General features: G+C 46.0%; 1 protein-coding gene across 3 annotated transcripts in view; it reads left to right on the top strand.

The window, feature by feature from the left end:
* MINDY3 (MINDY lysine 48 deubiquitinase 3) overlaps positions 1-17,426 on the top strand; it is a 1,607,185-nt gene that overhangs the window by 815,017 nt on the left and 774,742 nt on the right. For all 3 annotated transcript variants that reach the window (XM_069648406.1, XM_069648407.1, XM_069648405.1), the window contains exon 9: positions 1,590-1,669. In XM_069648406.1, the coding sequence (XP_069504507.1) occupies positions 1,590-1,669 (80 nt within the window). The remainder of the gene's footprint in view (positions 1-1,589; positions 1,670-17,426) is intronic.

Genomic DNA, 17,426 nt, shown 5'->3' with positions numbered 1-17,426 from the left:
TGAAATGTAAAGTGCAATGTGCTATGTGCAAGGATAATACCGACCTTAAGAATCACATACTGTGCAAATCGTCTCACACTATACTGTGAATATCGCAAGTGCTTCTCAATACTAAGATGTAAGGTGCAATGTGCCCACTGTGGGACCCATGCCAACACTATGCACAACACACTGTGCAAAACATCACAAGATGTTGCGCAAATAACATATCTTCCCCTATGGGTACTCTTAACATCTGAAAATGTTAAGTGATGTGCTATGTAAAATAATGCTACCCAACTGGTAACCATGTATGGCTATTAGGCATTTAAACACACTAACACATTGGGCTATTAGTAAAATGCCATGCGCTGTACGGATAACAAAGTCCACTCACCGTGATATATAAAGTGCTGTGTGCTAATCTGCTTTTCTTCTATATTCTCACAATATTAGAACGTTTTATCAGTGGCAAATCTATCCTATATGGAACTCAAATGTACATATCATGCTATACAACATATATATATATATATATATATATATATATATATATATATATATATATAGGCTTTTTTGTTCGACATTGTATTATATAGTAAATTGTTTATTACCTTATTAAAGGCCCTGATGTGATTTAAATGTTAATATTTTTCTTTGTTCTATTATTTAGTTTGTTTATTTGTAACGTTGGGCTGGATTTAAAAAAAAACTCAACCATTTGGAACCAACATTGACAAAGGAAAAGGTTTTGCCTTGTGTAGTGACAGTCTTCTTTGTTGGTAGTTATTCTACTAGTTCATTGTATGTCGAGATACGTATCTACATACTGTCACAATATCCCAGCTATTGTCTCCAAATGGCAAGTTTTGTTATCAAATACCCAGGTTATTGCACCATTCAGGTAATGCTATCAGGTACCAGCAAACCCCCCTGTGTCCCCGGCATTGCACTGTTTGCCACGTTATGTCCCGGTATTCACTATTTGAAACATTGCAGGGTAAGTGTCCAGGTACTCTGACCAAATGCAATGTTTTCCATCAAGGCTCTGTTATGCAAACTATATAGAAGGGTTTGCCATCATATCTAAATCCCTGTTTGCCAACATGCAGTACAGTGTAATTGTGGATGTCAGGTTGCTTAAGTACTTCCTTCAAATAAAATATGAAAATGGAGTACAAGCAAGACTTGCTGAACCCTTAATTATCACCCATCCTACTCTGCCACCTGGTTACATTTGTATTCTTCCCATTTTGGGATTACCCCTTTTATTGCAAGATAACTTTTTCATAGTAACTTTGCTTGATAAGCGACTCACCATTTTATTTGGAGAGGTGTACATTCTCTAGTCCAATAGTGTGTTCAGGACGTTCTGTGTAATTTAGGAACATGCACAAAGGCATTGACACTTATGTCAAATTAGTACTGCCAACCTTCATGGGGCAGCAGATTATTAGATAATTGTATTAGTTTTTTACAAGTTATGCATGGAATACCGGATTGATGATCAGCTGCTTTTACTAAACCTTTAACACAAGTCTTGAATGGGTAGATTTACCTTATAGTGTCACCAGATATTTCTTTTATATACATATTTTCTTTTTTCACAGCCAAAGTTTAATCAATCTATTGTTGACTGGGCATGCTGTTTCTAATGTGTGGGATGGCGATAGAGAATGTTCGGGAATGAGTAAGTGCATTATTGTCTTCAGTATTCTTTTTAACTTATTTCTATATGTGTCAAACCAATCCTAAAGTCCTAGTTATGTCATGTTAATTTGCTTTCATACTGTGCTAAATCACCAACCTAGTCGTTTGAGTGCCTTGACTTGTCCATAGAGTGGCATATATTGCAGCCGTGCAGGCGAATCAGGACCTTCATGTTCTGGGGAAAAAAAGAATAAGCAAGAGAAAGATAAGACGTAGGGAAGGTGGGAAATGGATATTGGACCCAAAGGAGGATGCAGGTGGGTGGGGGAGAGGGTCTGGTGACAATGCAGCAGGCAAGTGATTTGTGATAGCATGGATTCTTGTCAGTCCAAATAGGTGGACCATAGTTGTACGGATAGAAAAAATAGGTTATTTGGTGTTGTGATGTTTGGATTGTGTTTCCGAGGCAGGTTTGGAGAATTGTAAATTAGTACACAGTGTAGGATTGGATGGTTGAGGGGCTTGAGAATGTGCTCAAGCAATCCTGGTAGATTATTTTGGAACTAACTCCATTTATCATAAATGTGGAAGGTAACACTTAAAGGTCTGTTCTGCTCTTTCTTAATCTAGAAGCCTGAATACTATGTTAAATTATTCTTAGTTTCATACCGATTGACCCAAATGTACATGGTTCTCAAATAATTCTCTTTATTAGGTTATAAAAAATAACTTATAATAACTATGTAATTTTCTTTCTTAATATTACATTAGTTCCCTCTCATATAGCATCTGTGACAGGTGGCCATTAAATTCAGGCCAGTTGGTGACTCTCCTCTAATCCAACAAATGTTGCCTCATCGTGGACCATTTTTCTCTTGCAACCTTCATGTGTGCACAGGCCTTTCTCCTTTGTGTTTTTGTCAAACTTTTTTTTAATTCCTTCGACATTTCAGAGATTACAATCTTTTACATGTTCTTTATGGGATGGTCCAGAATTGTACACGTTGTCTCTTGCATAGTTTTCCTAGCTTTACCTTGGTTAGCTATTTTCATTTCACTCTTCCATTTAAGATAGTAACATCAGTTATTGGAGAATACTCCTCACTTCAAAAGAACTTACATTTTTTGAACTTTACACTGATCAAGGCCTGGTCTCACCTGATGCTCCCTGACATTGCAAAGCAATTTGATGAAGTTAGCGTGAATCATTGGCAGTTTAATTGCCTTGTTTCGTTCATCTGCAATGCTCAGTGGCTTTGACATTGGACAGAATGTTTTTACCACCATAGCTGAAGAACATGTCAGTATGCACGGCTGTTGGCTCTTAAACTTTGACTCAAACACAATAATGTCCAACCTACTGGTAAAGAAATTTAAATGCTGAAGAGAAATGATGATTTAAATGTGGAGTATACCAATACTCAAAAAATAATTGGATTGGCTCAATCAAACTTTAAAAGCAATCTTTTAAGAAGAACAACATTTATTTTAATGAGTATTATATTACAAAAAGGAGAGAGGGTCTGTGTTTAGACCAAAACAATACATAAAAATAATAAAAAATGCATATGTGATCAATGAAAACATTGTGACATTTATAGAGCAACAAAGCATGTATGTAAAAAGAACATACAGTAAACAGAAAAATAGATCATTTGATGGTAAGAAATACTTATAATGACAGTATCACCATCGTACTGGAATGCAGAACAAAGTCTTTGTTGAGAAAACTTCAATTCATAAAAAATAATGTCTCTACTCTAGTTGTGGTGAATGTTCAATTAATATTCATAATTCAATTCATAAAAAATATGTCTCTACTCTAGTTGTGGTGAATGTTCAATTAATGACTTTATACAGGTCTGCCTAACTTCCTCTGCTCTTAAACTTTGCTCTGCTAGGAGTATAGTTTGGATGTTGACCAACTGTTACTAACCTGAGATTAGGTCTCTGAAATGGCAGGGGTTCGCTTATTCGGGGACTAACACTTTAGTCAGGCAGCCGATCGATTGGCAAGAACAACCAAGACTTGTACTGTACAATTCTTGTAATCCATGTGTTGTGGCAGGTCAGAAGAAGGCAGTGGGCTCTGGTACAACATTTTATAATCAACTTTAAAAACAAAAAAGGGAAAATGCCTAACTCTCCCTACACTATAAGGCGTCCCTACCTAACACAACTAACTAAGGTGCTAGTCAGTCGTCATTGAAGGTCTTAACAGAAATGCCCACCGTCCAAAACTAACCCTAGTACTATAATAACTAAGAACAGGAGAGTTACTCCCTTCTCCTATTATGTGGTTTGCTTTATGTAGATTACTTCTTTCAGTAATTCATCTTCAAATAACATCTGGTTATGGTTTTGATGAGTTCATCCAGTTCACATATGACTTAGCTTTGCCTTTCTGAGTTGGTTATCCTTTTTGGTCCTGTCTCGCTTCTGTTGATCCTTTGTATAGCAATGTGTATTTCTCTCTTCCTGAGAAAACAGTTCCACATTTTACCAATCTCTATTTCCAATCCTTTCTCTAGGGCTTTATTCACTTGAGACTGAATATTATACTATTGTCTCTTGTTCACTTATTTAAGGTTTATACTGTGCGTTTCTTTCTATTTTCTGAGACGAGTTAGATTATTAAATGCATTAAAGTGACAGAAGTTCTTTCCTGGACATTCTACATACTGTGTTGCAGATCAGTCATTGTACATGTGTAAGACATGAAGCATTGTTGCAGGACATGAACACACATAATTATCTTGGGTTGTGTATTAAACTCTCTTTACTAGGACTGGGATGATATGATATTTGATATGATATGATAATTTATTTGTATTGCGCTCGTACACAAGTGTTTCAGAGCGCGAAAAGATGAGTATGATCAATCTCATAAGGATCCTTGCTCACTTCTCTTGGTAAAAGTATCACCACCTCTTCTCTTGATTCACTTACAACAATCTCTTTTCTTTGATTGAAATGAGTGGGATTAGTCCCGTAATGATAATCTCCTCTCCCCGTCTTCCCCTTTACCTGTACCTTCTCCGGGAAACGTCACTGGGATCTCTTGTAGCTTGGGGTTGCTTCTTTGTATCGTCCGGTTACTCTGTTTTCCCTTTTGATAATGAGAATGGCCAGAAGATACTTCCTTCGCCGTTATGTTTCTTGGTTTTGTCTGCAGGCTGGTTTCGGCATAGTTTGAGGGACTCCTGGTCCACTGTGAGAATTTCGTGGTCATGCCACCACCTTTGTGGTATTCTTTACCTATGATTCTCCAGGACACTCCACGTCAGTCTATTTCCCTTGTCTTACCCCCAGGTAAGACACTGCATGCTGCTATCAGTCCGTCGGTCGCTTTTATAATTGGGATGCCGCGCGCCCAACTCTCTTGTATTGGTAAGACGCTGCACACCTATTTCTCTTCCTTCTCTCTTTGTGTAGACGCTGAGTTGCTATTTCTCCTTCTCTCGAGGCCAGACAGCGCCCGTCTGCTTCTGTGTCAGTAGCCGGCAACACCAGCCGTTTGAAACTCGCTGACTTTTTCTTTTGACAGTCTGCTCCCTCTGTCTGTATGACGTGCGTCTGGGACTTCCCTGACATATGACTTGGTCTCGCATTATTACTCTCGATTGGTTTCTTCATCCCAGTGGAATGGGATACTCCATTTATAAAGATATTTCGAGGGGATTGGGTCCTCCGACGTATTCCATATCTATGACAGTAATCACCACAGCTGTGCTGCTTCGGAAACTTTTTCGGCGTCTGCGTCCTGCGTCGATGACGTCGATGCGCCGCCGTCGAGGACCTCCTCCGACGTCCGACGTCATCCGATGTGATAAGTAGGACGCACGACGCCAGTAGCCTCAGTTCCGTTTTTTCCGCGAACGTGTTGCTTCGTGTTTCTCGGTTCTAGCCTCGACTCTTTGGAGTTCTGTTCTTTCTGGTTCTTCGAACCTGTTCGTTTGTGAATATTCCTTCGCAGCGATGTCTTCCACTTCGTCTTCAACCCCGCGTCCGGGCTTCAAGAAGTGCGGGGTGTGTGGGTCCAAGATGTCGGTGACTGACTCGCACGACGCCTGCCTCTGGTGCCTCGGGGAGGCCCACGACACGGATGACTGTGTCGACTGCCTGTCGCTCACTTCCAAGGCCTTACGCGAACGTAAGAGGAAATTGTCGGTAGGTCGGGTGTCCAAGCCCCGGAAGTCGAAGTCGGCGGGGCTTTCGACGGATGATTCGAGGGGTGACTCTCCGCGTCATCGTCGGAGGTCTCGTCGGTCTTCTTCTAGGAGTCGGTCTCGCCACTCCTCTGCCTCTTCGAGGCGTTCTCGGAAGCGCCGTCACCGGTCGCCTTCCAGGTCCTCTTCCGAGGACTCTGCCCGGCACGTCGGTTATCCCACCAGCCGTGCGACGCCGGAGGAATGGGCTTCCTTCGGGAAGAAAATGTTGGCGATTCTTGAGTCGCAGGGTACTCAACCGTCCGCGCCCCCGAGTGGGGTCGGCCGTGTGAGGTCGAGAGACGCCGCTCGCAAGAGTGGTCGGCACGAGTCACGGGAGAGGTCCCGTTCGGACAAGGAGGCTCGTTCTCGCCGTACCCGTTCCAGGTCCCGGTCCTCGACGCGATCGAGACCGTGTGCACCTGTGATGTCTTCGAGGAAGACATCGACGTCTGAGGCGTCGAGGGCGTCGACTGGCTTTCTCGAAGCTCCGGCTCCGAGGAAGTCGTCGAAGCCGTCGACGTTCAGGTCATCGAGGGACACGCTCGGGGCTCCGGCTTCGAGGGCTGTGTCGACGCCGCCGATATTGGAGGCGCTGCATCTGACGTCGACGCCGATTTCCTCGACGCCGATCCTCTCGGCGCCGTTGCCGGTTTTCTCGACGGCGGCGCCGATTCGCTCGACGCCATCGACGCCTTTTGTGTCGGAGGTGCCCCGTGTCTCGGGTGTACCCCCTAGGAAGGCTCTGGCTAAGAGCAGGCACTCTCAGGTGCCTTTCCACCACTTGGATTATATTTCGGAGGCGGATGAGGATTCGGTTGGCCTGGTTCCTGATCAGGTGCCGGATGACATTGTCTCGGGCCATAGTCAATTTGACGATTTGAGGCAGTCGCTGCATGATGCTAGTGGTCTGGACACCTCTCCGGAGGTGGAATTTGGTCGGCCTGAGCCTGGCTCCCATGCCGATTCCTCATACCGGCGCCTTATGGCTAGGGTGTCTGAGTATCTGGGATGGTCTGCTCCCCCAGGGGAGTTTGTGCAGGATGATCTGACGGACATCCTTGATGTTGGTCCCCCAACTGACCCGGTACTGCCATTCCATATGGCTTTACAGCGTAGGGTGGCGGCGGCTTGGACTGCTCCGGAGAGTCTCCCGGCAGTGGGCAGATCCTTGTCGCGGAAATACCGTCCAGCCAGTGGCGACCCCTGCTACTTGACCAGGCACCCCACTCCGGAAAGTTTGGTGGTGCAGGCGGCCACGGCCCCGGCAAAGCAGGCGTCGTACCCTACCATCCCTCCTGATAGGGACGACAAACGTTTTGATGGCTGGGCGAAGAAGGTGTTTTCTTCTGGTGGTATGGCGCTTCAGGCGGCCAACTCCATTTGTGCCTTGTCACGTTTCACGCACACTCTGTGGAACTGTGTTGCGTTAGCGGCTGATCATATTCCCGAAGGGGACGAACGGGATGGTTTCCTTGCTTTGGTCCAGGATGGTAAGGATGCCATGTGTGAGTCCGTTCAGTCGGGTTTGGACTTAGCTGAATGCGTCAGTAGGTCCATGGCGGCGAGCACCGTGATACGCAGGTTTGCGTGGTTGCGGAAGTCGGGGTTTGCTCCTGATGTGCAGTCCCGGCTCCTCAACATGCCCTTTGATGGTGAACATCTTTTTGGCAGCAAGGCTGACGAGAGCCTTGAGAGGTTGCAGACCTCAAAAGCGGCAGCGAAGTCGTTGGGCGCTGCAGTTCGCCAACCTCCGCCTTTTCGTCCTAGGGGACAGCAGTGGAGGGGTGGCTCCTTTCGCTATTACTCGTCCTTTGGTAGAGCGAGAGGAGCTGGCAGTCAAAGGGGCCAACGCAGGGGTACCAGAGGTGGACGACAAGGTACCCGTGGTGCCAAGGCCGCTCGGGCAGTTGCCTCTTTGCCCTCAGGTAACGCCGCAGCCGCTCCTACTCAGTCATGAGGCCATGTCCCATGGTTCGCCGGTTGGGGGAAGGCTGGCGCAGCATCTTGTAGAGTGGCGTGCCATTACTTCAGATGTGTGGGTTCTGGAGATCATAACCCACGGCTACTGTCTTCCCTTTCGGCACAGGCCTCGCGACAATCCACCGGGGAACCTCTCTTTGAAGTGTCCGGATCCGCTCCTTGCGCAGGAAATTCAAGCCCTGCTGGAGAAAGGCGCCATAGAACTGGTGCCTGTAGCGGAGAGGAACAAGGGATGGTATTCCCCTTATTTTTTGATTTCCAAGAAAGACGGGGGATTGAGACCCATCATGGACTTGCGCGGTTTGAACAAACTCCTCAGGAAGGACAAGTTCAAGATGGTTACTCTCTCTCGTCCTCCAGGCCCTTCAGCTTCAGGACTGGTTGGTGTCACTCGACCTCAAGGATGCTTACTTCCATGTGCCGATCCATCCCAAGCACAAGAAGTACCTGAGGTTCGCGGTTGGCGACTCGCACTTTCAGTTTCGGGTCCTGCCGTTCGGTTTGACCTCCGCCCCGAGGGTTTTCACCAAGCTCATGGTGGTGGTGGCAGCGCATCTCAGGCAAGGGGGGATTCACGTCTACCCCTACCTGGACGATTGGTTGATCAGGGGGAGCTCTCCCGAGCAGGTCCTGGATCATCTGTCCGTCGCCTGCCACTCCCTTCACAGGCTGGGCTTCTCCCTCAATTTAAAGAAGTCCCATTTGACGCCAACGCAGAGGCTCCAGTACATCGGAGCAGTGCTCGACACTTCCCTGGGGCAGTGTTTTCCTCCCCAGGTGAGGGCTCTTCACATTCAGCAGATGGTGCGCAAGTTTCAGCATGCCCAGACGCTCCCAGCATTCGAGTTCTTGAGGTTGCTCGGCCTCATGGCATCCTGCATTCTTCTGGTGCCAGAGGCTCGCCTGCGAATGAGATCTTTGCAGTGGGCACTCAAGATGCAATGGTCGCAGTCCTCCGGCAGGATGTCGGACCCGATTCAGGTGCCGCCCTCGGTCGCCCGGGACCTTCTGTGGTGGGCCGTCGATGGCAACTTGGTGAAGGGGGCTCCGTTTTGGCTTCCCTGGCCGGAGGTGACGATCGTGTCGGATGCATCCCTCACGGGATGGGGAGCTCATGCCAACGGGCTGACAGTCAGCGGTCGTTGGTCTCCGTCGGAGTCCAGACTCCATATCAATCTGTTGGAGCTGAGGGCCGTCAGGCTAGCCCTGAGGGCTTTTCTGCCGACTGTGCGAGGAAAGAATGTCCTGATCCTGACGGACAACACAGTGGCCATGCACTACCTCAACAAAAAGGGGGGGGCAGGGTCACTTCCTCTGTGCAGGGAGGCGATGCAGCTCGAGTTCTGGGCCATCCAGCAGGACGTTTCGATCTCGGCAGTTCATCTGGCCGGAGTCGAGAACGTGACGGCGGACGCTCTGAGCAGGCAGAGCACGATCTCTCACGAGTGGGAGTTGGCTCAGGAGATTCTCCTGGAGATCTTCGCCCTTTGGGGGACCCCTCAAGTGGATCTCTTTGCCTCCAGTGTCAACCGGAAGTGCGAAAGGTTTTGCTCGCGGGAATTTCCTCCAAGAGGAGCCTTAGGGGACGCGTTCGTGGTGGAGTGGTCGTTCCCGCTGCTGTACGCGTTTCCTCCAGTCCCCGTCATCCCGCAAGTGCTGCGGAGGTTACGGAAGTTCGGTTCCCGGATGATCCTCATTGCTCCGGCGTGGGCTCGGAGGACGTGGTACCCGGACCTTCTCGACTTGTCCATCTGCCCTCCACGTCGTCTTCCCTACCGAGACGATCTGCTCTCACGGGAGGGGGGTCAGGTTCTCCATCCAGAGGTCGGATCCCTCAACCTTCACGCTTGGCTTCTGAAAGGTTGAGGTATAAGGATTGGGTCCTCCCTGAAGACGTGATGGAGGTGTTGCTTTCGGCCCGAAGGCCCGCAACTAAGTCTCTGTACCGTTGCCGTTGGCGTAAATTCTGCGACTGGTGCAGTGTTCAGAATGTGGATCCTTTTGCATGTGACATCCCCATGGTTCTGTCCTTTTTGCTTTCTTTGGCCCACAGGGGCTTGCAAGTGGGTACCATTAAAGGTTACCTGGCGGCGCTGTCTATCTTTAAGCGCTCATCTGAAGAATGTTCTTTCTTTAAAATCCCTTTAATTTCGCAGTTTCTGAAAGGGCTCATTAATGTGTTCCCTCCGTCGCCTTTCCTGGTGCCCGGTTGGGATTTGAACCTTGTTCTTAGGTTTCTTATGGGTGCTCCGTTTGAGCCTTTACATTCTTGCCCTTTGAGGCTGTTGACTTTGAAAACTGTGTTTTTAGTTGCGGTTACTTCCGCTCGCAGAGTGAGTGAGTTACAGGCACTTTCTGTTAAGCCACCCTTCACTGTATTTCACAAGGACAGGGTTGTCCTTCGAGTTCGTCCTTCTTTTCTTCCAAAGGTAGTGACGGAATTTCATTTGGCCCAGAAGATTGTTCTTCCGGCGTTCTATCCTCCTCCGCATCCTGGTAAGGAAGAGGAGAGGCTCCATAGGCTTGATCCTAGGAGAGCTTTGAGCTTTTATGTTTCTCGCATGTCCCGGGTCAGAGTGGACGATCAACTCTTTATTGGTTACGCTGGTAAGCGCTTGGGGCAAGCTGTGACGAAACAGACTTTGTCCCGCTGGATTATTTTGGCCATCTCGGAGTGTTACCGCTTGGCGGGCAAGGACCCACCGGCTGGCTTGCGGGCCCATTCTACCAGGGGCTTGGCTGCATCTACTGCCCTGCAGAGGGGTGTTCCTATTCGCAACATCTGTGATGCTGCCACCTGGGCTTCAGTACATACATTTGTGCGGCATTATTCCCTCGATTCCATCAGAGGGCAGGATCTGGCCTTTGGCAAGGCGGTCCTTTGCTCTGCTATTTGATTGGCTATTCTATAATTGTTTCTAAATTCTTTCCCTCCTCCTTGATTTGGTACTGCTTTGGGAGTCTGTCATAGATATGGAATACGTCGGAGGACCCAATCCCCTCGAAGAACAAGTTACTTTCTTACCTGGTAACGTTCTTTCGATGGGATGGTCCGACGACGTATTCCATATCGCTCCCGCCCTGCCTTCCCCGCTGCAGAATTTCTGTTGCGATTGCAGCTTACGTTCCGCAAGGCTTTGTGTCGGACTGGCAGTTGACTAATGTCACACGTTCTGGGGGAAAAAACTACAACTGAGGCTACTGGCGTCGTGCGTCCTACTTATCACATCGGATGACGTCGGACGTCGGAGGAGGTCCTCGACGGCGGCGCATCGACGTCATCGACGCAGGACGCAGACGCCGAAAAAGTTTCCGAAGCAGCACAGCTGTGGTGATTACTGTCATAGATATGGAATACGTCGTCGGACCATCCCATCGAAAGAACGTTACCAGGTAAGAAAGTAACTTGTTCTTTGGGTTTCTGTATGACAATAACAGATGCAGCTTTCTTTTTTATGTATGGTTCCACAGTAGATGTTTTCAGAGATATTCAGAATAGTATTTTTAGGCAGTGGCTCAGCAGAATGGGAGTCTTGGTCCCCAAAGGGTGAGTCTCTGCCTATGAGGTCCCACTTGCCTCTACCCCTATGTATATCAGAGCGGGCTCACCTCCCTAGCCTTGCTTGCATGGGGGTAAGTGGGGGAGGGAGGGCTCCCCCTTGTAGAGAAGGGACAAAGTCCTGCAATTCATCAGTTTGTATGTTGAGAGCCAGCAGAGATCCCATGTCCTACGATTAGAAGTCTGGCTTTTCATCTTGCAGAACCTTGCATTGTGGTACTTTCAGGTTGAGGTTTCTAATTCCTAATGCACAACTGCAAGTACTGGAATACAAAGAGATGTGTACTCAAGCCTCAACTCTGCAACTGTGCAAAAACTCCAGCTTGCTCTAGATAGGTCATAAGGGGTTAACGGCCTGGTGGTTCCACTAAGTGATTAGTGGATAAATGTTCGTCCTGAATTACATGGGAAGTCATGGCAAGCCTCCCCCTCTCCCGCTTAAGTGATGCAATGTCGACTACTAAAATAAACTTTAAGGTCAATATGTGATAGGACATCATGTGGAAGATCGATTCACTATTCAATGTGTCAGGAACACAGAAAATACATTTTAAAAGGCAGCAGGACCTGAAGCAGCATGTTCACAAACTCATGTTAGCCCATCAACAACTGTCAGATGTTCTTGTGATGTTCACACATCCAGCTTTATATCTTCTTTACTACAAAGGCAAGTTGCCACTGGTGACAGCTGGGGAGGCTCTACAAAATGAAACCCTGGGGATCAACAGGACACAGCTTTGCATGGAGTGACCTATGCACTGCAGGCCCTGCCAATTGTGATCCCTTGATTCATTGAAAGGGGAATCATGGGCGTCAAAGTTTTCAGGAATCCAGGCCATGCACGCATGCAGATCATGCAATAACTATGGCCGTGTCCCTCACGACCAGCTCCAAAATCAGTTTGTTAAGGCATCCAAAATACAACACTTGTATGTGTTTGCTGTCCTATGTCTGATTATTGAAAGACTGCCAACAGCAAGTACCCATATTTTCAAGAAGCATGAAAAGTATATCAATCATCTTCCCCTCCAATTCCTGTCTTAAGTGACTGTCGAGGGCCCACGCAGAGTTCTGCAAGGGAGCGAGATACCAGTAGTATAACACCCAACAGCATTGGCAAAGATCATGGGAACTTATGGCATCTAGTGCTAGAGGTTAGTTTCTGTGGATGATGTTTTGGGGTGTTCATTTGCACTTTTCTGTGTGTCATCATCACGTTGCATATTAATGCCCAAAATACATGCTAAAAAAATCCAACCATTTGAGTAGACAATGCATTATTTACACAAGTGTTTATAGCCATTCACAGTTTGCATTGGTATGGACTGTGCATTACATGTCATGACAGTTCAGATTTGAACTCTGCTTTTTTTAGCCGTTAAATATGTGAAAACGTAACAGCAGTTACATCTTCTGTGCATTTCCTATGCAAAAGCAAGTTCTGCTTCATAGCTCGAACTGCAACTGCCTTGTGATGTTGCTTGAGGGGAGAAGTCAAAGATGCAGGGGGCGGTCGAGAGGAAGCAGGCAATACAAAGACACCCCTGCTTTAAAAGAAATCATTATATTTGAGTCCTCTGCCGAAATGACATCCTGAAAGAAACCAGTAGTGTTACAGCATTAAAGTGACAGAAGTCCTTTCCTGGACTTTTGCCATTTACATGCCGTATTGGAGATCAATCATTATAGATGTGCAAGACATGAAGAATTGTTCCAGGACATTAACACACATAATGTCCAAGTTGCTTTGCATAAAAGTATCTCTGCAGGTAATGCCAACTAAATTGCAACCACTTAGCCATGGATCAAGCTCAGGCAGAAGTACATACTTTAGCATAAGTTTACTTATAAAGTGCATCTTAAGGCCTCATTGGGGCAGTTTCGCAATATATAACAATTCTGATAGGGTAAGGCTAAAGTCAAGTGAGTGTGAAAGGAAGACGAGTGATAGAATTATATACCGAAATTCTATTTAATTGGAGAAGAGGAAGGTTTTGAGCTGTTTTGTAAAAGACAAATGATCTATGACGTCCTGAAGAAATTCTGGTATTGAATTTCGAAGGAGGAGCGATTGAGTTGAGAAAAACTGCCAACCTGTTTTTTTGATCAATACGTTTGATGTTTTTGTGAACTGATAGATTTAGGACCTTTGTGGTGGAGGGCATTATGTACTAGGCAGAGGACCTTTATTCTTACACTTTGAGCAACTGGAATCCAGTGTAGTTGTAATAATGTGGCTAATGTTTGTGCACCTTTAGAAAGTTTGAGTATAATGCTGTCTAACATATATTGAATTCTTTGTGGGTTTTCATAACCAAGTTGTGAAGTTAAAAATTATTAATCACTTAGACATGATGACTAAAAGAGAGCAGGAGTTTCTTTTGTTTTCTTCTTCGGCTAATGCAGGTGCCAACCACCTTATTAACCTTCAGGACACTAGAAACGTGGCTGTCAGTGGTGATGCCTATTTTGTCTGACTTTGTTTACTGGAGTTGGTGGAGTACCAAGAACAATTGGCCAGAGGGTTGGGGTCCCATTGACTGGGTTTGGAGCACAAATGAGAGATTCTGTTTTGTTTGCATTGAATTTAATCCTTTTGGCCCATCCAGTAACTTCCTGCGGAAAACCCTGTGGACAAAATAGAATCCGATGTTGACACCCCACCATCTAGATGTGATAGAATGTGGGCATCATTTGCATGTGTTTAAAAAAACATGCTACCGTTACAAAAGAGTTGTGTCTGCAGTTGAAGGTAACAGAGGAGTGGGGCAATAGCGGCCTCTAGAGTGATGCTGCATATGATTTCTGAAAATGGTTCAAAGGAATGAATTGCCACTAATTGGGATCCACATTGTAGAAAGATTGTTCTGTCTGAAAGGGCTGAGTCCATGATGGCAAAGCAATTAAATCTGCCCAGGAGGATGATTTAGTTGACTCAAAACTGGCAGTGAGCCAGCATCATCAAATGTTGACATTGGTACCATCCACCAACATCCTGATATTGTCAACCACGATTTTCAAACACAAGATGTTGCACAGCATAAATGCCCAGATGATAGGTGTCGACGTCTCAAACTACAATTTGTAAATGCGTCATTTCATAAGGCAAGTCTCAGCTCCATCAAATCGTGCTCCTGTGGATGGAGTTGGTACTTTATCTTCGCTGTCCAAAGGTTCCGCCTCAGCTTAGCACTACAACATATTCTGTGAAGACATTGGAACCTTCAGTGGAGTAAGCCACAAGTCCTCTCCACAGGGACACCTGTTTTGTGTATGCACTACCGTACTGTTGCTTTGCTCTGTCTGCTGTTTGTGGGGAACTTGAGGCAATGATACACATCATGCTTAGTGTTATTTAACAGGTCCTTATGTAGTGTCAGGATTCTTAAGATTATGGCTTGACAAACACCTATCAGTTCTTGGGGCATCTATAAATAATGAGGGAATTTCTGTAGTTTGGATGGGACAGCAAAAAATTGGTTATTTTCCAGATATCCCAGCCCCTTTGAAGATCAAAGTACATCAAAAAGTTCCAACTCCTATTTTAAGTCCTTGCCCCTCCTTGGGCGACTCTAAGCTCCATTATAAATGTTCAAATAATGTAGCCAACAAAAAGTCTTCAGACATGGTCTTAAGAGTCCTTAGCATCCAGGCTACCCTTTGCTTCAACACAAAATGTTCCACGGTCTGGACAACACAAGAACCAAAACCAACCACAGTTCCTGGGAAGCCTCCTTTAGGAGTAACAGTCTGGAGGTTCCTCCAGCCTCTGCTTTCACCGTATGCCTCAGGACCTCTCCCAGTTATTTAGTTCCATAGCGTACCCATGTTGATCATCTCTTTATTATAGGCTTGTTGTCTAAGGTCAGCAATTGGTTCATGGACTTGTGTTTCTATTAGGTTTTAATGGAAACCACTAGTTTAATAAGCGTCTGAGGCAGGCACCGTGGAGTTGCCTACAGTAAATTTGCCAGCTCTGCTGTGTTCTGTGGTTTCTTCTCCTGGGTGCAGTGTTTCCTCCAATATGAGTGCTGGAGTACATGGTTTGCAAGCTACCTGTTTGCATATTTGTTTTCCAGTCCATGTACCAGTCTGCTCCTCTGTGGTATATTCTAGAGAATGGAGTTCCTGGATGTGGGATTGCTCGGGGCTGATTTGAGGACAGGCTAACAACCATATGAGAATAGCAAGCGGGGGGGGGTACATCCTCATCCGCCACTTGTAGACATATCTGGTAGCAGCCGTGTCAGCCCTATCCCTCCTGTCTCTCACCTTTCATCAAGGAGAGTGGGGAGTTCCTCCAACTCAACAAATGTTGCTCAACAGTTGTCTGTAGCCATGATAGTAAGAAATATCCTGACTCGCCTGCAATAAGGATGAGGTATTAATGGGTTATCACACAAGGCAATGTTAGCAATTGTGTGTTTTTCCTGTGCAGTACTTACTTCATTAGTATCACCTTACCATCAGACCCACACTAGTGCACTTTCTCATCATATATCACAGGATATAAGACCAAGAATTGGGCTGGAAAGGGCTGTTTTGGCTGTACTCCCTGCTGCTCTGCACTACGGTCTCGAACTTACAGAAGGACTACAATTGATGCTAAAAATAAATGATCCTCCCACCTTCCCACAAGTCCCATAATACAGAAGGAGCGCACACATTGGCGCACGTGCATTGCAAAGGGCTGGAAAGGGCTGTTTTGGCTGTTCTCCCTGCTGCTCTGCACTACGGTCTCGAACTTACAGAAGGACTACAATTGGTATGCCTCACCTAACGTGGACCTAAAAAGACTTTTTTAAGGAAGTTTATACTCATCTGAACAAGAACGCTCCTTTATTTAACATATCACATGTATATTTCTTTAATTTAGATACTATGAAGGTTGTTCCTCCCACCTTCTCACAATTCCCATAATACTAAAGATGCGCGCACATTAGCGTGCGCACATTAGCGCACGCGCACTGCGAAGGGCTGGAAAGGGCTGTTTTGGCTGTTTGGTATGGGTGGCTGGACGCAATACCACTCTGCACTGCTGTTCCTGTTGTTGGTTGAACCTGTAGATATTGTGATGGCTTAGTAATAGTCATCTGTATTCTTTCCGAGTGAAATGACAACTGCTCTCTAGCGTTGTTCCCAACGCACCACCAAAATCGTTCTGCTCCGTTTTACTTTATTTTGTATTTCTACCTTAGCGTGTTTCATTGAGTGTATGTTGGTTCATTCTCAGCACACATTGTATAAGTCAACATCTGACATGCCGTCTAAAATTGTCACATTGAAATTAATTGAACACCTTAAACGGACACCGCTAAAAGCGGATCACTTTAAGACAAACACCCCTCTAACTCGTGCACGGATGCAATCAACGTCCGCTGATATTCGTTATTTTTACCGAGTTGACTTAACTAAAAGTTGGCAGCCAGGGTACATGTTCCAAACTGTCTCTTAAACAGGCCCCCACTGAAAGCCTTTCTCTTAAAACAGGGCCCCAAATCCTGACCGACAAGCACTCATCGACCACTCCCACCCTTGCCACTCAAGATCTTAGTGATATCACTATGGCTTTATTATCTCAAAATCAGTCCTCTAAACAGCCTGGTGAAGTTATTATGCAGCATGTGTTGAGCATGGATGCTTCTTCTACAGTTTCGATTACATCGATAATTCCTGGCGATCCTCCAACCGCTGCCATCACGGATGACCTTATTACCATCAACTCACCGTCCAACACAAACAATGAAAATAAAATTGGGTCTGTTACAGAAATAAATCAAAAGGTGGCTCTTTTAACCAGCAGCACAGATGACATTACTCACTTACCACAGCCTCTAAATGTTCCCAGTTGTCATTCGCTACTATCTCAATCACTGGTCATGTTCGATTCATCCTCCCATAACTCATCTGCTCTTTCTATTTCCTTTTCCCGTCCTTCCTTGACCAAACCGCTAACACTCCAGAATTCAAATAACCAACTACCATCTCCTTCCCGTTTAGACACTTTGTTACAGTCTATACTAATGGCCATGAATCTTGCCCCAACA

Source organism: Ambystoma mexicanum, chromosome 2q (genome assembly GCF_040938575.1).
Source record: "Ambystoma mexicanum isolate Mex_15411 chromosome 2q, UKY_AmexF1_1, whole genome shotgun sequence".
Classification (NCBI taxonomy): Eukaryota; Metazoa; Chordata; class Amphibia; order Caudata; family Ambystomatidae; genus Ambystoma; species Ambystoma mexicanum.
This window is presented reverse-complemented; position numbering and strand designations above follow the sequence as displayed.